At 46.0% G+C, this 24,829-nt stretch overlaps 1 protein-coding gene across 1 annotated transcript; it reads left to right on the top strand.

Annotated features, from left to right (window-relative positions):
• Nucleotides 1–1,411: 1,411 nt before the first annotated feature.
• stk17al (serine/threonine kinase 17a like) lies at nt 1,412–12,345 on the top strand. The gene is made up of 7 exons (XM_056406490.1): nt 1,412–1,787; nt 4,880–5,092; nt 8,574–8,718; nt 9,213–9,339; nt 9,460–9,508; nt 9,785–9,964; nt 10,662–12,345. The coding sequence occupies exons 1-7, from the start codon at nt 1,639–1,641 to the stop codon at nt 10,954–10,956; spliced, it is 1,158 nt and encodes a 385-aa protein (XP_056262465.1). The 5' UTR covers nt 1,412–1,638; the 3' UTR covers nt 10,957–12,345.
• The last annotated feature ends 12,484 nt before the right edge of the window (nt 12,346–24,829 follow it).

Below are 24,829 nucleotides of genomic sequence, written 5' to 3'. Positions count from 1 at the left end.
AGCATGTGGCCAAGATGGCAAGAGTGCCGAAACAATGAGTTGACCCTGTACGAAGCTTTTTTTTTTATAACAGGAGTCATCTTATTGTGTGTGTTCTAATAAAAACAACCGAGCGCTGTAAGACTAGACGGCAAACGACTGATGTCCAGCTTGAGTCTGACTTCTTTTCCCGTCGCCACAGGGTACAACAAGTGCTTTCAAAGGAGGCAGAGGCCTCGCGCCGTCTCACATGGTCTCCTTCACGCCGGGCGTAAACCGAGGCAGAGGCCCAGGCCCTTTATCGGTCCGCAGTGTGTGCGGCGCTCTATTTCGCTCAGTCGGCCTCGTCTCTCGACCCGCTTCAGCATCAGCAAGCCTCTGGAGCTTAGGTGACACATTTCTCGTGGAGTCCAGGTCACCTGCAGCTCCGCGGGCCATAAATACCAAAACCCCGCTCCTCACTCTTTATGTTCTCTGTCCTGGCTACAGAGGGACTTGTGATGACGAGAGTTCTTTGTTTGAATTGAATGTGAAATGCAATAAAATGATAATAAATCTCGCCCCCCCCATAGTCACGTGCACATGACCACCACGTATACACTCTCTCTCTTCCAAACCGTCACAAAGTGCCACGCACGCCGACGAGCTGTCTAATGACATGTTTAGAATTCTTCCTTAATGACACGCATGCTCAACGGGACGATCAACAACCCTCCCACAGCGCTCTCATGCCTCCAGGGGCGGCTTCACACACCCTCTTCCCGGCAAGCGGGCCCGAGTGTGAGAAGAAGTCTCACGCGGAGCAGCCGAGCCCAGACACAAGCGGCACGGAAACTCAACGTCAACGATGACAAACACGCCTGAAATGTGTGCTTGTGTCAGTGTTTGAATTTGAACATGATGACTTTTCTTTGGCCTTTGCGTTTCTTTTAGGAGTACAATTGGAGGGGGGGAGGGGGTGTCAGTGGGTACAATATGGGGTTAACTGTAAAGGCAGTAAAGGGGTTCATTTGTATGAATTATTAATAAGCTGTGAACTACTTTCCTACTTTATTAAGTACAATAACTGTAAGGCTCACACATCTAAAGGTGCAGTACATTATAAATGGGAATAGGCCGACAAATATGTTGACCTCCTTTATGTTGACATTCTTATGATTAATGTGTGTGTGCGTGTGCGCGTGCGCGTGTGCCATGTTCAATGACTGCCACGTTTGTGTTAGTTTTAGTCGACGCGAGAACCGTTGTACTGAAACTAATGGTAAAAGTATTTGTTTATGTTCGTGTGCCTGCGCGTTTAAGCTCCTGTCACTTGAACGCACCACTTGCCAGCTGACTCGCACCTCCTCTCCAGCGCGTTCATTGGCTTTCCACCGCGCGGCGTCGGCGCGAGGGGGGCCGGGCCCCGAGGAGCAGTTTATTGTCAGGAATGTGTAGTGGCACTCAAACTAATTTGCCGCACCGACTGTGCCGCACTCCCCATAGGGCATCATCCTCTTGTTTTTCTTTTAGGGGTGGGAGGTGGGGAACCGCGCGCGCACTGGATTATCTCTCCTGGTTGTTTGACACAGCTGCTGGTGGCTCTCCAAAAGCCACTCGTACCATGACAGTGCTCACTTGAAGGAACCCCGTCATCGTCGTGTGTAATTTATTTGGTGGATGAAGACTGTTTCCAATCAATTCAGCGCGACTTCGATGCCAGATCCAGCGAAGATGAGCAAGAACGGAATGCTGACGCAGATCCGCACGAGGATACGAGTGGACCCGTTCACAGCCGCGTACGAGCTGGTCGGCAGAGAGCTGGGCAGGTGAGCGTGTGTGTGTGTGCGTGTGTGTGTGTGTGTGTGTGCGTGTGTTGTCCCCCATGCAGCACTCACTGATGAGACGCCGATCCGCGTGCCGACTTTGCTCGTGCGCTCCTGGAACATATGCTGCACTGTCTTTAATGCGTTTACGCAAAGCTGGTAATTATTAGATTAGATGTGCTCCCTGTGCGGGTTTAATGGGAAGTGCGTTAGTTGGACATTTCCAATCCCGCATTCCATCCCCGGGTAACAGCGCAGGATGGCGACGCGCTTTGGCACGCGCAATGGCAATGCGTCTTGTGTGGACTGTTTTGGACTTGGGGACAATTCAGATTTAAATAATAATGGGGCAATAATTGAGCCAAACGAAGTTCTGTTAGACGAGTTTGAAGACCCATTTCTTCTGTCGGACATCATGACATTTCACTCTGAGTTGTTTTGAAACTTGTGTAGTCTATAGTTTTCTAGTGTGTGGTGGTGGAAAAAAGTATCATTCTCAAATGCCATGAGCTGAACTATCAATTTAGAGGCATATTACAGTAGAGGTCATGAGGGTAAAGTGGCAAGACATTGTGTATGCATTCTTAGTGTAAATCAGACATTGTGTTGGACCCGATAGCTTTGTTCTCCCCCTCAACATGAAATATAGCATGTGTCTCTCTTCAGCATGTTGTGGGTCACTCAATGATCCCAGTAACAGAAGTGCACATTCTAGCAGCGTTTAAGTGGGAAATCCCCGATGTGCCAGACGATAATGACTTTCCTCAGAAAGCATTCAGAGTTATTGGGTTTGTGTAATTTCTGCATTCGTCTCTCCAACTCAAATGTTCACTGTAAGTTGAGCGGTGGGACAGCCTCTAGATAAAGAGTCAGTTGGTAGCCAGCTTCCCTTGTCCGACACCCTGGGACATCCTGGGACAGCAGCCAGGACCTACGGGGGGGGGGGGGGGGTGACTTGAAGCTGCAGCCTCTAAACGCCCCCTCTTCTTCCCCTCACCCCTTCATCCTCCTCTTCCCATGAGTCCGACCCAACAACATCCTGGGATCAGCTCTCATAATCGCATTAAGTGCAGGAATGTATGCTGGCAGGTCAGTCTGTACATTCTGAGGGGGTGTTGACCGTATTGGAGCGGCGAGGTGACGGAGCTGGAATTGTTTCTCCGCGTCTCCTAGACCTCTTCATCGTCGAGCTCTGCATTGTGACTTGTGGTCCCCTGCAGAACTGTGTGCAACACACAAAAAGAAACTGCGGCGGCCAACTGGAAAGCGGAAAGAGGATCTCATGTTGCGTGTCAGTCAGTCAGTGAAACCGGCAAACGAGAGCTGTCGTTTCCCACCGCGCTGCAGACATGAGTCAACGGCCCGCTGAGGGAGACAAAACGCAGACTCCGCAGGAAACCAACTTCTCAATCAAATTATCACCCTCTCCAGAGTCGGTTGAATGTGGCGCAGTAAAGATGATGATTGAGGACAGACTGGTTTCCGACTTCTCCAGACGACAACCCCCGTGGAGTCAGACGGGGCGTTTGAGAACAAGGCGTTCTACTGTAACTGTTATTTAATGCGCTCACAGAAATGAAGCTGGATGTGCAGAGTGTGACATGAAAGCTCTGTGATATGAGTCAGTGCATCTGCCCAGTGACGTGGCAGAGGGTGAAAACGTAGCCGGCTGAAAGATGGCCGTGTTCAGTAACCTCTGACCTCTTGAAAAGGCCTCCTGTTGCTCCTTTTCCGTGGCCAGCCGTCATTCCTTTTCACTCCATATGTGGTTCCCAGCCCACCGAGAGCTGCTCTGAACTTGGCTAATTAAGGAGGAAAAGCCTCCGACGAGTTTTGCCTTTTCACTCCGAACAATGAGTCGTCGCAAATTCTGCAAGACTGCGGTGGGACGGAGGTGGGGGAGGGAGGGAGGGGAGGGGGGGGGGACAGGCCTCACAGCAGCCGGGGCGGGAGCCAAAACCCAACCAGGCCTCTGGCCAGAACAGTTGCCGTCTTTAGCCGGCAGCGGCACAGTGGGCTTGGCGTCCCGCTGTGTGGGAAAATGGCCGGCTCCACGCTAACCGGGCCACTCGGTTGAGATTCCCTCCAGCCATCTTCTCCGAGGCCCTCGGCAGCGTGTGTGTAACGTGCAGAGGAAACGATGAGATGTTCGTTGGCCATGGACGCCGAGGTCCCCGGTGTCCATCTTAGCCTGCTGCCCAGCCTGACTGTAGCAGCAGTGACCCCCCCCCCCCCCACACACACACACACACACACACACACCGACCCAGCAGCGGTCTGGTGGGTGGTCCTTGTCTTTGAGGGGGGGGGTGGGGACTGCTGTATCAGCCGACTGGTCAGCTTTTGTGAGGTTGTCAAAGGAGTAGCAGGCTCCGGCCGAGGGTCTGGGCGGAGGTGTCAACACAATCCCATTTGTCCCCGCTGCTGTCAGCTGTGAAGAAAGGGAAGTAGACAAGGCCTCATTATCAGCCCGGGAGGGACGGCTGGCGATTGAGGTGGGCGCGAGGCAATTCTGCACACATCGGACATCCTGCCCCACACCCACGGCTGACCCCTCTACACCCCCGACGCATCCATCAATGTACACGCACGCCTATCGCGCCCAGCAAGCGGGCAGTTTTATCTCTTTGCTTTGACCCCGAGCCTCATCGCGGCCTTATCTGCCTCCTGTCAGACCCTCCTGAGGCTCGAAGAGGAGGAGGAGGAGGAGGAGAAACTCTGAAACCTCTCATGTCTCCATCCACAGCGTAGCTCCATTTCAAATGATGCCTGTGAACCGTTTTATCTGGGAGCCGCTCTTTAACCCCGCCTCCAGCGCTGCACTCGTGGCCGCCTGGCGGGTCTTCGCCTCGTCCCTCGCACTGTAATCTCGGTTCCACCCCACGGCAGTTTAACTGTCACGAGCATGTCCAGTAATGTTAGCCTTTCATACGCTGCAGTTTCAATAACCTAAATTTAATCCAGCGGTCCCGTTGGCTACTTGGTGGGGGGGGAACAGAATCTCTAAACCCAATTTATTTGAAAAAGCCAAAGTAAAGTGGTTGCGATTTATTCCGCCTCTTGACTCACTCTTTCTCTCTCTCGCCCCTCCCCAGGGGAAAGTTTGCGGTGGTGAAGAAGTGCATCGAGAAGGCGACGGGGAAGCAGTGCGCCGCCAAGTTCCTCCGAAAGCGGCGGAAGGGCGAGGACTGCCGCATGGACATCCTGAACGAGATCGCCATGCTGGAGTCGGCCATGGCCAACCCGTACGTGGTGGCGCTGCACGAGGTCTACGAGACCAACGCCGAGATCATCCTCGTCCTGGAGTGGTGAGGCATTACGTGATCCGCGCACAAGTCACTCCAAAGTTTGCGCCGCTGATTTTAATGATCTTTTTTAAACTTTGAGCCGTGCCTCGTAAAACAGGACGGGGCCATGAAAGTTTTTTTTTTTTTTAATCATCCCGCTCTTCAACAACATGCCTGAGCACTTTCTGAGGCCACCAAACTCGCTTCTCTCAGGAAAAAAAAAATCCCAAACATTTTTATTCATCTCTTCTGAACCGGCATTCGACGAAACCTTCCCGCCTGCCTCGTCACCGCTCTGGTGTTTTCATAAGAATCGACAGCTTTGATCTCAATCTTTCTGCTCTGTGAGAAAGAGAAGAGAAGAAAAAAACTCTCTCGCTTTTGAGTTATGTGCTGGTTGCTGAGGGCACAGCTGCAAGACATTCTCACCTCAAAGAGAAAAAAACTCAAAACCCACGCACGCACGTGTGTGAAATGCATAGCGCTCACTCCTGTGACATGTCTCCGGCCTTGAATGGAAATTCTCTCTCTCTCTGTGGTGAGTCGCTCGTCTCGTCGTCACCCCGGTTTCTTTTATATGCGAACTGGCTGTCGGGAACCGACGCGCTAAATACCAATGTGGCAGAACTAATTCGCCGTCGAAATACAATTGAGTCCGGTGCAGAACGCGCTGCTCGGCCCTCTGGACTCGACACGCCGGTGAAGTTCAGAGACGGTTCGGTGATCCGGAAAGGTCAGCGCGGCTGTCTGGCTCCGGGCCCTTGTGGCCGGGTGTTGACTGACACGATGACACACCCAGTGAGTGCTCTCGCTCTAATGACGGCCCTCTAACTCGGATTTGAAGAGGACACTTGGCTTCCTAATTACCCGGCTCGCCTCATTACGGGGAGACGACGACGCGGGGCGATCACGCCTGGACCCCCGTCCCCCTGACCCCGATCCCGAACCGCTCGCCGCTCCGGCTGGAAGCCCTCCCTCGCCCCGGTCCTCGGTAGTCATCCCATTCCCAGACATGGAATTCCTCCTCAGAACAAAGGCCTCTCTGTGGGGGGGGAGGGGAGGGATGTGTTTGACCTCTGACTGAAGTGTGAAAGGGGAAGTAGCACCACAGTTCACCCCTGCAGTGAAAACACAGCAGGGGGTCAGTCGGCACTGGGCCACAGCTTCCTTTGAGCATATCGCATGCACAATATTTTATAACTTTAAAGAGCTCCCTTTTTATAAACGTCAACTCGTGCTTTTTTTCCTGTCTCTTCTCTATCGCACTGAGCGTTTGTCCTAAAAAGCTGCAGCGACGCTCCACAGCGAGACCGTCGGCCGCCGGAGAGAAAAAAAGCTGCATCTTCAAACTGTCTGACCTCAATATGAGTTTCAAGAATTGCAAACCATTTTCCATTTCTCGTGGGTTCAAATGTAACGAGCACGCAGAGGCTCCCAAAAGTAGCACACACCACCGCTCGGGTATAAAGTATTATTATGCACACACACACACACACATGCACTCTTTTTGTAGCCACAACCACATCCTTGGTAATGTCAGAGAAATGGAAGCTCGAAGTTGAATTCTAATCATCGAGCGGCGCTCCAGTGTGCGTCAGCACCCGAGAAAACCCCAGCGTAATGACTAGTTAGACAGATGGTCACTTTGATGAAAAATGAAGGTGCATCGCAATTTATTTTGTGCACAGTAGCCATGCTCTTCTGGAGAATTCATCACCGTGACCCAGAAAGCACAGTCTTTAGTTTCCTGCTTTTTTTATGAAAGGACGGTGTTCTGTAATAAAATCGCCAACCAAGAAGGGTTTTTGAATTTGAGAAAGAGAAATGCTTCATCTGGTTGTTCATGTCCTCCGTGTCCTCGCTCGTGTTGGCAGCCGGCCGTCTCCCTTTGCATGAAGCAGTGTGTACATTAACTCTCTGGGAAGGAGGGGCGAGCGCGTAGACGGTGTTCCGACTTCGGGGGAAGTATCCGATCATTCCTAAGTGCTTGGCCAGAATGTGTGCAGTATGTTGAATTTAAACAAATTGGCCATTATAGAGATTTCAAATCCTCTCGGGCGCCCTGTTGAAAGCTCAACGAAGTTCTTAAAACACTTTATCATGTCAAGCAATGAATTGGTCAGACGGGTAGTTCAATGTCCACGTTGAGTTGAAAGGTTCAATATGACGCCTAGAGACATGATTGTTTTTTCATGTCCTCATTTCCTCTCCTCAAGGAAAACACTACCAGACTTGCTTGTGTTTAATTTACACGTGTCGGTCTCCTCTGCTCTCATCTTTGCGACAAGTGGGAGGGGTGGCAGGTCAAGTAATCTGTGCTGGGAGCAACAACAAAAAAGCTGAAAAAAGGGAGATTATATGGACTAATGACGGATATCCTTAAAATCCTCCAAAAACACGAGTGCTATTTTCCCAGCTGAGGATAGTAGGAGAGGGGGGCCGGTTATGTAACAGTCGTGCCCAGGGCCCGGTCATAAAAAAAAAAAGCATGTGTGCCATCTAAATCCTCCACACATGGTCCTGGTTGTTGTGGGTGAGCTGTCGGCTTCAGGCATGGATCCGACTGATGGAGCACCCGCCGTCAATCCACCACGTCTCCACTTTACTTGGTTGCACAACACCAGGCAGGACTCTCACGATACCTTCCACAACGATGTGAGAAGTTGACTATTGGGTTGTTTAATTACTGAATCCCCCCCCCCCCCCCCCACACACACACACATGCACACCACCACCAACAAACAAAGGAAAGGGCTAATTCCTCGCATGCAATTTAGTTTTGAACGGCGCTAAGCGATGCAGGCTGACGCGGTATCCAGTTACCGACCTGTGTGGTTAACGTAAAGCTGAAGATTTCTTTCTCATAGCTGTGTTCAGTTATCCAGCGTTTGCTTCTGTTTCTGCTGGTTTGATTTGGTAAGTTAACCTCGAGTATGTCGGTCTTATCTGCATCGGCAGTAACCCGATATGACCGTTCTTATCTAAAGGAACATTCCTACTAATGCCAAGGTACATGTCGGGACTCTGAAATGATATTGATTCACGTTGGACTCTCATGCAGCGCGTGGATGTGCACGGACTTCGCTCCTCCGAGTTAAAGTACACTGATGGGCTGTTGCGTAAAAAAACTAAATGACTTTGGGTTTGTTTTCTAAAATTGTACTAGATTCAGCTTTGACTTTATTGTAGTTGCACAGAGTACAGGCACTGGGGCAACGGCGGGTAGTTTTACATCTGATCAGAGAGTGCAAAGAAGCTGTATACCGTAAATCAAAACTAATGGGATGAGTTGGATTGTGCTATTGTGAGCTTCTGGGACTCAGGGAATGGCTTTGTGTGTTCAGTTTAAGGTGCGATTGTATTCTCACAGGTTAGAGTGAATCATCCAAACTGAAAGTAAGCCAAACTAAACTCCACTGGGTGGCTGCACAGCTCCTTTTTTCTTCCCATCCTCTCCTTGTTTTGTTTACTCAGTTTTCCCCTTCCTGTGCTTTCCTTCCAGCGCCGCCGGCGGCGAAATCTTCGACCAATGTGTAGCCGACAACGACGAGGCCTTCACGGAGAACGATGTGATCCGGCTGGCCAAGCAGATCCTGGCGGGCGTGGCCTTCCTGCATCGGAACAATGTGGTGCATCTGGATCTGAAAGTGAGCGCACCGAAAGATTGCGTGACAATATAGGGCAGTCCATCCCCCCGGGTGGAAGCCTGAAGGAGATACGATGGCTGTTACGCAACCGCAACCCCGTTCCCACGAGGAATCGGTCGGGGAAAGAAACCCGACGCAGCTGTCGTGTTTTATTTAAAGGCGGCCGTCTTTGAGGTTTTCTTTCTACGTCGCATCTTGTGTCTGGTTTCTCGTTACATGTTATACGACTCCTTTTTAAAAAAGCCAGAATTGGAAAACAGTCACACGTATACAGTCCAGTGCTCTCTCAAACCATGGAGCCATACCAGTGGTTGGCACTGGTTTCCTACCTCAATCTGATTGGCGAGCCCAAATAAAACAAGTCCTCATGGAACCAGTTGACTCGACCGCTTTGACTCATTCGCAGCGATGGAGCTGATGACCTCAGACGTCATCATGTGACATACCTCGGTCTAAACTGGTGTGTGTGTGTGTGTGTGCGTCCGCCCCTCCAGCCCCAGAACATCTTGCTGACCAGCGCCAGGCCTCTGGGGGACATTCGCATTGTGGACTTTGGCTTGTCCCGACGCATGGACAACATCACAGAGGTCAGGGAGATCCTGGGCACCCCCGAGTATGTTGGTGAGTCCTGCTTTCAAAGTCTTAAAATACCCAGAATCCCCTGTGTGATTAAAAAAAAAAAAATGTTGTATGCGAGTGGCATTTATCGAGACTAATCGGGGTCGTGTGTTTCTCTTGCAGCGCCAGAGATCCTGAACTATGAACCCATTAGCACTGCGACAGACATGTGGTAAGTGTGCTGCTGTGGTTAATGCGACTATTTCCACTCGTGTCGACCCCTCTGGTCAGCTTCACGTCCGAGAATAACGACTTATTAAAGACGTTGACATCACCCCCCTGATGTGCAATAAACAAGCCGAGACCTTTGACCACGAGATCGTCTTCGCTTCCTTCGACATTGCAGTAAATTAATGACACAGCGGAAGACAAATGAGTCCCGGAGCCGATTCTGTCACCATCGACATGACAAACGGCCTCTTGACGTCCTCCCCTTCCCATCTGCCAGGAGCATCGGGGTCCTGACCTACGTCATGCTGACGGGCGAGTCGCCCTTCCTGGGCGACGACAAGCAGGAGACGTTCCTCAACATCTCCCAGGTCAACGTGGACTACTCGCAGGACACCTTCGAGGGCATCTCCTCCCTGGCTGTGGACTTCATCGGCGCCTTGTTGGTTAAGAACCCCAGGTGAGCCACTCCAAGATACGATCAGGTGTTCTGGCTGAAGCTGAAGCTGAACGGTTTCCATCGGCGTCACTGAGGATGTGAGTCGGGTTCACACCGGACATCCGCGTTGGAATGAGTGTGTGCTAACTCGATTTGCGTCACTTTGTAGTTTCCTTAAACTCACCGCATTTTTAAAAAAAACGTAAAAAAGAAAACTTTTTAGGCCGCTGTCTCTTAGTTTTGACGTTGCACCGATGTGTCAACATGTGAACCAAAGAGTAGCTTCTAAGAGGATGTGTCAAGGGAAGCTGTGTTAACATACTTTAACCCTAATACTGATTGAGGGCTGCGACACTGAGCCGATACACTTTTATTATTTTTTGTTGCCACAATTTGTTGATGAAAAGTAGCTGCAGCATCCAGAGCCGTAGTCTCCATTGAAGTGGATTACCGGGTGGCGTTGGAAAAAGTGGAAGATTCCTCAGTGTTTGAGTAATCGGTGGGAGATGGAGGCGGGATGTGGGGGGGGGAACGTGAGAGCAAAAAAAGAGCTTTTCCTTGTGGTTTTCCAGGCCGAATGTTGAAAAAGGAATATGGCCGACGTCTGCGAGAGAGAGAGCGGATCGAGTGAATCGGAGCGTCCCGGCAATCCGTCGCTTATGTAAACTCTTCGGGAAATTGCAACTCATCCGCGGTGTTCTTGTGTTTGTGTGCACAGGAAGAGAGCCACGGCCGAGGAATGCCTCAACCACCCCTGGCTGAACTCGCTCGCCCACCCCCACCCGCACCTCCACGCCAGGTCGGCCTCCTCCTCCTCCGCCGCCGACGAGCCGGAGACGAGCCAGTCGGAGTCCGAGCCCGAGAGCCCGGCTCCGTGCCCCGAGCCGGACCCGATCGGGTCCTACCGGTCGTGCCCGGGCCAAGGTGGGCTGAAGACGGGCCGCGACGCCTTCTCCTTCAGCGAGCCCCTCTTCCCCAAGCGGCCGGAGATAAAGCAGGAGCTGATCTGCTGAACGCCGTTTCGCAGGTAGAGAGATGGAGAGAGAGAGAGGGAGAGAGAGAGAGAGAGAAAAAGTCGACTTTCGCCGGAGCGGACGCTGAAAACCAGGCGGCGCTGCTGCAGCTTCTCGGCCTCGCTCCGACTCGGGGCCGCGCGACACGGATGCTGTACGCCCGTTAGCCGCCGCTTCTACTGCTGTGATGTCTGTGAGCCGGGCTCCGTGTGTCACCTTCATGCCTCTGAGTCATACTCGCCTCTCCCTGCGCTGATCCATGAGTGTCCGGCCTGTGAGAGGAATAGAGATGCGGGGGGGGGGGGGGGGGGAGACAAAGGATTGCGCCGCTGCCTTTTTAAAGTGACGGGGCTCGGTTTATTAACACTGTGGCTCGTTCACCCCCTGCACGCACACTGGTTTCTCTTTTTACCCAATTAGCCTCTTGAACTGAGCTCCAGCAAGGATGAGGAGGAAGAGGAGGAGGAGGCCTCGGGAGATGACTTCACTCACCGTGTGCTCTCATCAAAACACGTTATGCTTCGACTGACCCAGACATGCCTTCTGGTATGAGTTTTGTTGAAGGATTTAAAGGGTTTTAAACACATGGTCGTCGTTAACTAGAGAATGAAAGCGAAGGACCGCTCCACTGTTTTATGTTTATTCATGTGCGTTCGTCGTGTCACTTCCCCCCCTGAAAGAGACGCGAAGCCACATCAAAGCCTGGGTTTGGAAATAGTAGCAATCTTTTTTTTTTTTTAAGGACAATTTGAAGCACTTTTTATTTTGTTATTGGACGTGTTGGAGTAAGAAACCAAAGGCTAGTCGAGCACAGTCAGCTGTCACGCGATGTACTGTACATATAAACTATTTTCCACAATCTACTGTTTTTGTCGCGTACCTTCATTCACAAAGTGCCACGCTTTTTCTTTTTTAAACCCTCACTTCTGTGTTAATATTACAATTTTGCATTTGTATTGTTTTGTTGGCTATTTCACAAGTTGCACACGTTGTTTTATTTTTCCTGTACTTCACTGCGAGGTCGCCACAATATTTCAGGCTCTTCAAAAGTTGCGATAACATCGATCTTGGAACGAGGGGCTGAAATTGTGATGAAGATTTGTATAAATATGTGATGTTTGCCTTCAAATGCTCGGGAGCAGAGAAATCGGTAGGAATTTCTCAAAAGTACTGAAATGTATATTGTGAGTTAGTATTAAGATTAATCTGTACAATTGTCTTTCTTTACATTTGAATGTTAACATCATAATATCATTTCTCATTTTGTACATAAACTTTTACTTATTCCTGTTGTCAGGCAGGTTTGCACTTCTCCTCGTGGACGCTTTGTTGAGATGAATAAATGTACGTGTGAATAAACATACAGATGCATTTTGTATCGAACTCTGATGCTTGAGTGTGTGTGATTATTGGAGCAAAAATACATTTAAAATGTGCAGCATAAAATATATGTAAGCAGTTTACTCGCCTCAATCATTTTTATTTTATATTTAAGGAATTAGTTGCATCCAGACAGCAAAAGTGACACTTAATGATTCTAGATTTAGAAAACAACAGATACTTTAACTAGAGGGATGATGATATTGGTCTACCATTTATTAAAATATCTCAACAGTTGATGGGTTGTCATGACATTTTACAGATGTCTCCGATGTCTTTTCCTCTCATCCTTCCAAATATCAAATCTGCCAAACGACAGTTTCAAAGCTGCTGGCGAGTGTGGTTGTGTGTGTGTTGGCATAGAAGGAGCCTCTGATACCTTCATATGGACAGAATGCTCTTTACAGAGCTGGCTGCCATGTTTCTACAGTAGCCCAGAAGGGACAAACCAAACACTGGCTCTAGAGAGGGCCTTCCACAGCCTTTTTTTTAGTGTTTTTGAGCCGGCCGCTGTTCTCCTGCTCGCTTAGCACAAAGAAGAAGTTTTGGTTGGTTGCAACCTCTCCGCTAGACGCTGACAGATCCTACACATTATACACCTTTAATGTGCTTTCTTTTTTGTTTATTTCCTTTCTCTTGTTCTTTGTGCTTTGCTGAATCAACTGCACTTCCCATTTGTTGTGTTCCTGGCTTCTTACGATTCGCCTGCTATTTACTCCCATTCCAACATTGTATTGATATTGCATGAATGGAATATTTTTTTACTTTTCACTCCCAAATCACAATGATTATTTTTATTGTCATGCAAAACCAGAAAATGGCATTTTCAGTGTTTTTGAGCCGGCCGCTGTACTTCTCCTGCACGCTTGGCACAAAGAAGAAGTTTCGGTCGGTTGCAACGTCTCCGCTAGACGCTGACAGATCCTCCACGTCACAGCTTTAATGGCCGACCCTGAACCCTCGGCCCTGTAGTGGGAGCCTTAAAGTACGAGTGAGGACATTGAGATTGGGCCCTTGTTACAGCAATATCCTTCGCCGCTTTATGGATAGAAAATAGTGAATTACAGAGATGAGAAATGGCCCGCCAAAATGTTTTTAATGCAGAGTTTCGTGCAAAGTCCGAGAGAAATGTATTTAACAATTACAAATACAAATGTGCCTTTTTTTCACAAATCCAAATGGTAAAGATATAAATAAATGTCCTCATGGAGCCAATTCTGACACTTTTTTATTTAGCATGTCAGAATTATCTGTGGAGTTCTGATGGATTTCAGTACAGAATGTACTTTAATTGTACTTCCTGGTTTTCTTTAGGGGTTCCCACATTTTTTAGATCTTTAAAAGTGTTTTTTCAAACCCTCCATCACACGTTGCAATTATCTAAGGAAGCATAAATAATTCAACCAAAGATCAATATTCAATGCTTTAATTGCTTCATTTAAGTTTTTAGATGCTTTACTTGGTTAAACTTCAGTATTTTATGATAAAAAGCCACATAAGAGAAAATTGAAATCATGTGACCCTTCATATTGATGCAAACATTGTTTTGTATTATCTTTTTTTTGCTGACACGTTGCCGTCAGTGTTTCTGTTATTATTGATAGTTCACCTGCTTATCTTTTTAAAAAGAGCAGATCTCATACAAAAAGCCCGGTGTGGACCAGATGACGTGTGAGGCATCTGCTTTTCCCCTCAGAGAAACAGAGCCTCATAAAGAAAATAAAAGTCCTTCTCAAGGACAAGTCCTCCATAAATATCCAGCAGAGCCTCTGAACAGGAAACGCCAGCATCCTGAGAAGAGGAACACACGAGTCGAGCTTTCCGCTGTCGTCAAGTCTCTTTCTTGTTTACTCGTGTCAGGTAACACAATATCCCCGCCCGCCAATACCCTGAATTCTTGCTTTAATGTGCTCTTCCTCTCCGAGCCCGGTCGATGAGGAGAAGGTGGCTCTCGGACCAAAATCCTGCCGCTGCTGCTGCGGAATGCCAGAAATGTCCACAACTGGCCTCCTTCCTTTTTTCAGACCTCGTCCTTTATGCCTCTCTTCCCTTTCTTATGGACTTTGTTTTCTCAGAGGGAGGTGGTATTGTTTCCCAACACACACACACACACACACACACACAGATACACACCAGGTTATTGAAGTGTTGATATCGAGTGCCTGTTTCTCAGAAGGACTCTCAGGGTCTGTCGATGCGACTTTGATCTTGAAGGTGACCATTAGAGGACGATCTGAGCCAGATGTGGAGCGGTTTGCCTCCTACACATCCAAATAAATACGAGTCGTCAGAAGGCTGACCGTGACATCCAGATAACCTGCTGTCCACCATCTCCGCGGATTGGGAGCTGAGGGGCTGCTTAATGGTTTCTGAGGGTTATCGGGCAACCGGTCCTGCTCTTAAACACCCGGTGAGGCGCATGACTTGGTGAAGTCCATTAGTCTCCCTTGAGGCTGTCACAACAGTCCAAGCTGATAACATCTCCGTGCACTTTATAGACAACCTGGACGTCTTAAGTCTGCTGGGCTGTTTCATCTCCTGCTCGCCGACCGCCGGCCGGTCCGTCAGCGCCTCCGGGCCGCGACGCATTCATCCCCGGAGGTTTGTGAAAATCCAGAGCTGGGATTTTGAAATGTCCACCTCTTGGGAAGCTGGACGGGCTGCAGTCCACGCGGTGTTGGTCAGAAGCATCAGTTACATAACCCAAGCTTGTTTGACAGCAGCGGGACATTTTCCTCTGCGGCTTTTCCCATCTACGTGCCACGGGAAACGGTCCTGTGACCGTCATCAAACGTTTGTTTATGGAAAACACTTTTTCTTCGTCAAATATTTATTTGCGATACGTCTGAGTGGACGGAGGGAACACGCACATTTATGACAAAGGACAAATAGTCCGAGCCGTCCGTGACGCGTGAGCTGGAACCCATCCGTCTTTCCTCTCCCTTGTTATTTGATCAACGTAAAGTCCTCCACATTGACTACACCTTTTGTCCACTGGGGTCAGAAATGCCCCCCCCCCCCCCCCCCATCTGGGTCGCCTGTTATTTCAGCACACAGTATTTATCATTCACACCTTTAGTCTCACTTCAGTCCAACCCATTACACATTTGTGTAATGGCTCGCTTTTTCATTGCAGCCAGATCTCGATGGCACTACGCACCGCCAATAAAACCATTTTTATTTCATCTTTTTGGGGTTCCTGCTCAGTTGGCATTTCCTCTCCGTCCCTCGCTCCACATCAGTTCACTCCTGCTCCATTCCAGCGTTGACCTTGAAGACCTTTGAGATCCACATGGAGCCGAGCAATAAGCGCAAAGAGCTTCGGCCTCTCGGTGCCGATGGATATCGGCGGCTGGTGGAAATGGATCCTCACAGCTGGGATTCTGTCTCCGAGCCCCACGTTGCTACGGCGATGGTACGACTAACCGTGACGGACCCGAGGCCGTGGCCAAAAGTCAACTACATGTTGACCGGGACAAACAATGGAGATTTATCTTCTTTCACGTGTCCAAGCAATGCTTGGAAGAAAAAAAAACAGAAAGGGAGGGGGAGAGCATTTCCACAAACACTGGAAACCGCCGGTAATGTGTTTCTCATGGTGGTGCGTTCATACGGCGAGGGAGGCGAATGCCTTTGGTTAAGCGCAGCTATTTATTCTGTCCCTGGAAACGGACGAAGAAAACAACAAAAGCGTTCTCAACAAAGAGCAGCGCGACCTGATGCCGCGGCCTGTTTTCCTCCGTCTGCGGCGGCTCTGCATCTTCCCTCAACTTCGGGGCGCCCGCCGGCACACACATCGCACTCAACGCGCCGCACAATAGGCCCGCTCAGCTCGGAGGGAACTTCTCAACTCCAACGCCGCGTGAAGGAGGCCAGAAGCAAAGGGGACGTTGCTAAGTTCATCCTTCAAAAAAAAAGAGGTTTCATTTCAATGCGGTGAGTATACGATCATGGAAAGAAACAAAAACACACTGCCAGTTCTGTTTGGGTTCGCAGGACGCGGTGCACACACGAATGTGCACTTAGATTGACGTTCACACACACACACACACACACACACTCGCCAGAGCACCCACGCTGAACTCTGTCCGCTGACTGGCGACCAGCTCGGGAGGGAGTCCGGGTTTTTGTTTCAGACTGACAGGGAACAGATTCTGGCGGTCTGGATGTTTTCGACTGCTTGATTTTGGACCCACAGCGCCCTGCTTGTTTACTATGGGACTGGATTAAGGAGTTGTTTGGAGCACACACACACACACACACACACACACACACACACACAAGACCTCCATCCAGGATTCAGACACATGCTTTTGGGATACGTTTAGATGATACTCCATCACTCATGCCAGTTCCACTTCCTTAATGCTTTCTCTTTCAATATTTGTTGTTGTTGTTGTTGTTGTTGTTGTATTAAGTTGCATTTGGTGTTTAGCAAAAACCAAAAAATTGTTGCCGACTCATGACGTCCGTCACGTTTTCCCTGTCCACAGAAGAGATGGTCAAGACTGTAGATCAAAATCTTCTCTGTGTAAAATGGTTTTCTCCGGTGGCGAGCACGAGGACACGCGACATCCCTCCGACGGAGCCGCTCGTCTTCGGCTCATCGTCACGGTTGGACCTGCAGCTGTCAAGAGCTTCTCGGGTCCGGTTTCCAGAACGCTGCACTGCGGCGACTGGGTCACAGTTGAGCTTCACTATCAAATCAGCTGGTGCTGTTCCAAAATGTTCTGGATTCAACCAGGGGAACCCCGGATTTGGGCCGAACATCTCAACTGTAGAGGTGAAGTGTCCCTCTGACTCCTTCATCTAAAACGTGTGCTCTTGCCATTTGCCCAAAGACAGGAAGTTGATCTTGGACCAGGTGAAGTAGCTTCAGTGGTGAGATAAACAGACAATAGAATCCCTGAGTCTGAGTCCTTCCCTCAGGGCAGCGGCCACTACACCCAACCCGCCAAGAGTGACCTTGTTCTCCCTGAATAAAGTGGACCTCAGGCCCGGGGGAAAGTCCTGCAGCGTGGACCACACCGCCGTGTGCTGGTGCCTCGGGTGAGTTGAAGAGTTGATGGACAGTATTTTGCCAACAAGAGGACTGCGGTTGTCGTTTTGGGAAAGGAAAGAAGTCTCGAGCGACATAGGTGCCTCTGCAGGCCGGTGCACGGTCCCCATCTTGATGGGAACTTGTGAGTTGGTGGAGATTTTACTCCGCCAGAACATTCTCCACGACAGAGATAGAAATAGGCGGCAGCGCCTGTGCCTCTGACAGGCCGTCCCTGGACATCATTTATAAGGTCAGAGCCATTGTGACGTCTGCATGAATCATCATGTCGCTGCGTCCTTCAACATGTCCGCCTGCCACCTGCATCAAATGTTTGATCTGTTCCTCATCTTGTGAAAACCACGGCGACCAACTGGCTGAAGGTTGCGAACACACACACACTCCCAGCAGACGTGTATGAGAGATAAAGCGTGCATACAACAGTGGTATTATTAATGCATGCTCAAAGTGTGTGCTTAAGAAGAAGAAAATAGCCATACATTTATATATATATATATATAAATATATATATACAGTATATATATGTATATACATATATATATATATAGTATATATGAGGTACAATAGTCTAGTCCAGATATGTTACACAATTTGATTACTTTCGTTTCATTACATCATTAAATATTTGTATTTGATGTGTTGTTCTACTTTGCCATATGGCAGGTGAACTCGACCCTGAGTTCTTTGATTGTGTCTCACAGTATAAGTATAGCGTGCCGTGTGCAAAGGTTCAGCAACTGTGTGCACAACCTTGTTGTTTTCAAAAAGCGCTGACCCGGCAGTGACAGAGGGCAAGAGATCGAGCACAAACACGCCCACAGTTGACTTTAAGCGTGAGCACATGACGGAGGTACATGACAGATTCATGAACCCGGGCTCAAGCACCTCCAGAGCTCTGACAACAGAAATGGAAAAACATGTGTGGTTTTAGACTTAATTACATGTCAGCTAAACTATTTCTTGATGAAGAACAGACTCTTTTTTTATCAAGCATGAATGTCTGTGCAGCTTCTGTTTCTGTATCTGTGTGATGGAGCCTGCTGCCATGACTCAGCTCCTCCACCCATGACAAAGGGCCGCTTTATTGAAGGTGTTTTTTAGTGGAAATCTCTTGTTTTTCAGCAAATGTTTGGACATGATCTGGTTTTAAAAGTTAAGATGGAAGTGGTGACTTACTGCAAAAGGCTCAATGACATTGGCCCTAAACGTAAAACCAATTAAATACATTTTTATTTTATTACAAACAGTTATGTATGTACGTGGGTGGACGTGATATGACGCCATGAACTATAATATTAGCTTAACACAGTTGGTTTAGATTAGTTGATTAAAGCAGAATAAATTGAATTTAAGATGGCAACAACATCCAAAAATGTGTTTAGCAGGTGTCAAAATATTTTCCATGTCAAACATGTTGCATGTAAGCAAAACAAACAACTGCCAGTTCACACTAATCACAACGTAGACCTGAAACTGATGTGTTACACATCATAAACCAAAGTAGGCCAATTGGACTGATTGAAATGTTGACTGAACACAATAAATAAACATAAACTTAAGTTTACTTTCAATACAAATCCTTATAACTCATTTGGCTTGATTTTGAGTGAGTGGGTCAATATGACCCTGAACACCACACAGGTGTCTCATCTCTATTTATCGACATCACCCCATGAAAAGAAAAACTTACAAAATGCAAATAAAATTGAGAATAAAATACATGTTATTGTATACTAATCTAATTTTGATTTAGATTTGTTTCAATGTACCTAAAAAATAGTTTGAACATGTATTTTTCATTAAAACGAGTGAGTTCTCCTGATTGAGCTCTGATATTTGAAGGGGGGAATAACTCAATTCCACTATAAACTGATTGAAATGTTAGTAAGGACATTGGTGATGAGGTACTAAACTTTCTGACCACTTTTGAGTGATTCAACATTAACCGGTCCTATTGACCCGGGAACATCACGGTTGTATGTAAGAAACGAACATAACAGGAGTGATGAGGAGGAGCGCGAGATGAAATGTTATTTCAATCAGGCGGGACGAGAGAATAAAGAAAAGATAAGGTCGAATAAAACCGATATGTGGAGGTGGTTACATAACAACTCATACACATCAAGTCAATCCATTAAATATATCACAAAGATCCTCAAGGTGGCGCGAGAGGAAAGGGTCACCAAAGTCAGTAGGATTAATCCTCTGGGGACCATGAACATCTGTGTAGCTTCTAATCCAGCAGCTGTTGAAATATTTGAGTCTCATTGTATCCGTCTGAAAGGCACCTGTGTTTTTAAGGATTCTTTTATTGGGTTTATTTTGGCGGTACCAGCTGCCGCCGCGTGTTGATTCTGTCAGAGTGGTGAAAGATTTTGGGACAAAGAGGAAAGTAAACATGGAGTTTTCAGTCAAATTTGCCTCCAGGAATATTTCTCGGTTTCTTGGTGCCAGGAACAAATTAATTAGTGAAAAGTTCAGCTGTCACATATTCCTTGTTTTTCCTCTCTCCTTCTCATTTTGTGTTATGCAACTCTCTATTCAGAGTGTTATGGAGCTGTGTGTGTGTGTGTGTGTGTGTGTGTGTGTGTGTATAACATTGTCATGGCTGTAAAATGTTCATATTGTCTGACGCTTCCTGACGTAATCGGCCAAATCGAAGTGTGACAAAAAAAGACGCCTGGAAACAACAGCCAGAGGTCAAACAGGTCGTGGAAAACTGAACTGAACAATAGGTTAATCTGGAGATTTGTTAATATCATCCCAGGAGTGTAGAACGGTCCCTTTGCTTCCGCTCGCCCGGACTCACCTGGGCCGCCTAGCAGCCGATTGGACCTGCTTGTCAGTCACGTCGATACAATAATTCCTCTTTATTCCTCTTTATTTCCAAGAGGGCTCAAGACCCAGAGCATGCCCACAGACATGCACGGTCCCCGGAGGATAACGGGTGCTGACAATGAGGACCATGTCGTGTTCAGAAATCTTCCAAAGGGTTATAATGAAGCGTATTTAATGAAGTATTGAATAAGTTGTGATGCAAGCGTCCCACAAGCGTCGAGCCGAGCTTCGTTTGCTCGCCGGCCGAGTCGTCTTCCAATCGGTTTAAAGTTGGCACGTCTGTCGTCTCTCAGGTGTCCGCGTGATCCCAGATTAGCGTACGAGAACAACAACTCTCCTTACTTGCCTCTTGGCGTTTTATGTAAACAGTTATTTCTGGAACTTTCCACCAAACAACATGGCGGTACAATGAGGCGTTGCACTGAATGGGTTTCTTTAATGAGTTATAAAGTTCTTTCTTTTTTTAAAGTAGCAATCACTTGACTTTTCCTTGCGCACCATCATCAGAACAACATTTAATTGTGTAAAAAAACAACCAATAAAGTTGATTTCATTTTCCTGGGTCGTACTTCATGTTCAGTGCTAATAAGCAAATGTTAGCGTGCTAAGAACGAGCTCAAAGCAGGAGAACAGTTTGGCTTTTGAACACCGGTGGCGCTGTTATTGTGAGGATGTTAGCATGCTAGTGTTAGCATGTAGCTCAATGCTGTGAGAAGCTTTACAGTCTCTTCTGTGTGTGTCACACATTTAATGTGTGTTCTGAAAGTGAAATTATGTTTTTGAGGTCAAATGTGTCTCTTGAAGATCAAAATATTGTTGACATTACTTTTAAGTAGGTCCGTGTAAGCCACTAAAAAAATGTCACATAGCTTTCATAATCCACATATGCCTGTGTGTGTGTGTGTGTGAGGGGGGGGGGATGTGTGTGTATAAAAAACTGGGTTAACTGTGGAAAGTCATTTAAAACTGGATTAGCATGGTTGACCTTTATTTGATTAACTTTTCCATATTCCTGTGAATGCTTTAAGGTGATATATCATATTTAGTGATTATTAACACTTGAAAAAATACTTTATGTGACACAATATTAATGATTTCTTCCATAACAGGAGTAGGCTACCGTAGCACGAGATGTGAGCGGCTCAAAATCATTTGTCTGGAAGTCGAACACCTCTCATGAAATATGTGTGTGGGTGGAAAAGAACATCAATATTATTCCACAGAGGCAGAAGGCACAGCATAAAGATATTTCTAGATAATTAGCTGTTTCTAACGTGGTAACAACCCAAACCCATGTTGTTCAAGAGGACACTGAGGCCAACGGCACCAGAGCAGCTGCAAAAGCATCGGTTTACCCAAAGAAAAGAAGTCTACTTTAACATTATGAGAAACACAACATTCCTCGGGAGAGTTTTCTGCTAAACTAAAGTGCACTTAGTGTTTGCCTCCGATAAAGGAGCAAGATAATACGCTGAGTCTCGTTGGGGTCCGCGCTTTGAAACTGCAGAGTAAAAGTCCCGGGAAGTGTAAACACGACAGGATTTGGTGGGCTGTTATGAAAGCTCGCTCTCACCGCTGGTCCTACGTGACACGCTGGGAAATATCAAATGAAATGAGCTTCTCCCAAAAAAAACTGTTAGATAAATAAAGAGTTTTGTTATTACTTTGGGCTGTTGTTAGCTAATAGCCTCCGACCCCCTCGAACATATGACAGATAGAAAACATGATGTTCCTCATCCCAGAGTGACTCAAGGTTTTAATGTTGAGGTCGCCCAACGGGTCATTAAGACGCTGATTTAGACCTCAAGGAAAACATTTTCTCATATGCAGAATCCCAGTGGTGAAAGATCATTTCCCTTTACTTTACTTAAATATGAAACTAATATATATATATATATATACTACTGTATGACTTTTTTTCCTTCTTTTTATGATTTTATGACTTTATATGAATTTATGACTTTTTTACTTTTTATTATTTTTTCCTTTTTTTAAATTACTTTTTAACTTTATTATTACTTTCGTGCTTTTTATTACTTTTGTATTTTTTTATTACTTTTTTATTACTTTTTTACCTTTTCATTACTTTTTACTTTATATTACTTTTTTACTTTTTTATTACTTTTTTTTAACTTGTAATTACTTTTTTTTACTTTTGTACTTTGTATTACTTTTGTACTTTTTATTACTCTTTTTACTTTTTTATTACTCTTCTACTTTTTATTACTTTTCTACTTTTAATTACTTTTGCACTTTTTTCATTACATTTGTACTTTATTACTTTTCTACTTTTTATTACATTTGTACTTTTTCATTACTTTTGTACTTTTTATTAGATTTGTACTTTTTTATTACTTTTGTATTTTTTATTACTTTTGTAGTTTTCATTACTTTTGTACTTTCATTACTTTTGTACTTTTAATTACTTTTGTACTTTTTATTACATTTGTACTTTTCATTACTTTTTTTATTACTTTTGTATTTTAATTACTTTTGTACTTTTTATTACTTTTGTATTTTAATTACTTTTGTATTTTTTCATTACTTTTGTATTTTAATTACTTTTGTATTTTTTTATTACTTTTGTATTTTAATTACTTTTGTACTTTTTATTACTTTAGTATTTTAATTACTTTTGTACTTTTCATTACTCTTGTATTTTTTATTACTTTTGTACTTTTTTATTACTTTTGTACTTTTTGTATTTGTTATTACTTTTGTATTTTAATTACTTTAGTACTTTTTTATTACTTTTGTACTTTGTATGTTTGTTTATGGTTTAGTTTATGGTTTTCCTGAACACAAAGTGTTGGGTGTCTTTGTTGTTCAGGCCTCTGATCCTGAGGATGCAGAGAGGGACATTGCAAACACGTCATGGGGATTAACATCATCCGAAGGGATTGGGACCAGAGGACGTGGAGTTGTGATGGAGGCATTAAAGTCCTGACCGACGTTGACGGTGTCATCGTGGCGTTCATCAGGCTGCTGGGGCTCATTTATGGCCTTGATCTAAACTTCAGACACCTTCAAGTCCACCGTTGAGTTCCTCCAGAAGGTCATTTTGCATTCAGATGGGCACAAGATGAAATCTAAGTCACAGCAGCTGAAGACCACGTTGTTAGCGTGAGGTGAAAACTCAGCGACTAAGTGCACCGCCATGTTTCTACTTTCTTTGACTTCGCTGGGTGTTTATTTTTCACCAGCTCATGAACTATTACAGGAGAACCGTTTACAGGTATTTGATGAGGAAAATGTTCTTAAACAATAAAAATGTCAAGACCTTTCTTCTGTGCATTGAAGTTAAATTGAGATGCATTGTCACTGATTTCCTGATCAGTCCGTTTATTATTTTCTATTTGTTAAATATATAGTTTTTAAATGCAGTCGTGATTTCGCTCGTCAGTTTTGACCATGTCAAACATATTTCATTATTTGCAATAAAACCCTTAACTGTGTGTTGTCTCATGTATCTTAATGTGTGTTTACATTTTAAAATGATATAATAATTAATTATATATTAATTTCCAATTTATATTTTGAGTTGGACAAACGCAAATAAATTAAATTTAATGAATATTGTTACTTTATTTGAGCTGTATTTGATAATGAGTTGGACTATCTTAATTACATTTCATTGCACTGATGTGCTACAATTGAGTTGGAATTACATTTAATTATTTGATGGAAAACCTGCCCACAGTTAAATTGTTATTTTAATTAGTTAAATTTTTTTTTGAGTACAGAATATAAAGCAGAGACAAGAAGCTCCACCTTTATAAGCCGCAACACTAAAGTGACCATTACTACTACTACTAATAATGATAAAACATATGTTACTTTTGGTACTTTGGGTGTTTATTTTAATGCCAGTTATTTGTACTCTTGCTTGTATTTTAATATTTCTGCACTGTGGTATTACAACTTTTACTGATACCTGAGTACTTCTTTCCCCACTACTGAATATGAACATGTAAAATGGTTTCAAGCAGAAAGTTGTGAGGTTTCCTGCTTTGTGACCAACCTCAGAAACTCTACACTCTCCCCGCGGGGGGGGGGGGGGGGTTCTTGTGTTTAGACTCTTTAGGACATGATTGGCTGCCGACGGCCAGACTGAACAAATCCATAAAACAATGATAAGCGACATGTTAAAGAAAAGGCCCATTGTGCACAAAGTACATAACTGTAAATCTACTTACGAGTGCCCTTATGGGTCATTTCCTTTTCCCCTGCCAAATAAATGGCCGGGGTCGTATTTCAGGCACAAAGTTCAGCAGGTAATCCAAAGACATTCATCCTCCAGACTATTGTCGGTGCTGCTATTACAACTTCTAACGTGCAGGGAGGAAAACACAACTCGGTTCTCATGCGACACAGCCTGTTCAACAGCACCACCAAGAGGAGGGCCGACGCAGGGAAATCCCACTGTCCCTGAAGCAGCCATGTGGACTGAAGCCGAAGACATGTCACTGGACCACGGACAACAGTGAGGTACTTCCACATGTATCTGCACTTCTTGTGAGTGTGTACTTTAACTTGTGTAGTATTACCACATATTGATCAGAGGACATAAAGGGGAACAAATCAAACCACAACCGA

The sequence above is a fragment of the Pseudoliparis swirei genome, chromosome 23 (assembly GCF_029220125.1).
Source record: "Pseudoliparis swirei isolate HS2019 ecotype Mariana Trench chromosome 23, NWPU_hadal_v1, whole genome shotgun sequence".
NCBI lineage: Eukaryota > Metazoa > Chordata > Actinopteri > Perciformes > Liparidae > Pseudoliparis > Pseudoliparis swirei.
The sequence above is the reverse complement of the archived record's forward strand: the minus strand, read 5'-3'. Positions and strand labels throughout refer to the sequence as shown.

Excerpts from the sequence above, each read along its gene's own strand:
- stk17al (XM_056406490.1), top strand. The coding sequence starts at position 1,639 with ATGAAGACTGTTTCCAATCAATTCAGCGCGACTTCGATGCCAGATCCA. Across the intron at positions 1,788-4,879 it reads GTCGGCAGAGAGCTGGGCAG|GGGAAAGTTTGCGGTGGTGA; the intron begins GTGAGCGTGTGT and ends GCCCCTCCCCAG. Across the intron at positions 5,093-8,573 it reads ATCATCCTCGTCCTGGAGTG|CGCCGCCGGCGGCGAAATCT; the intron begins GTGAGGCATTAC and ends CTTTCCTTCCAG.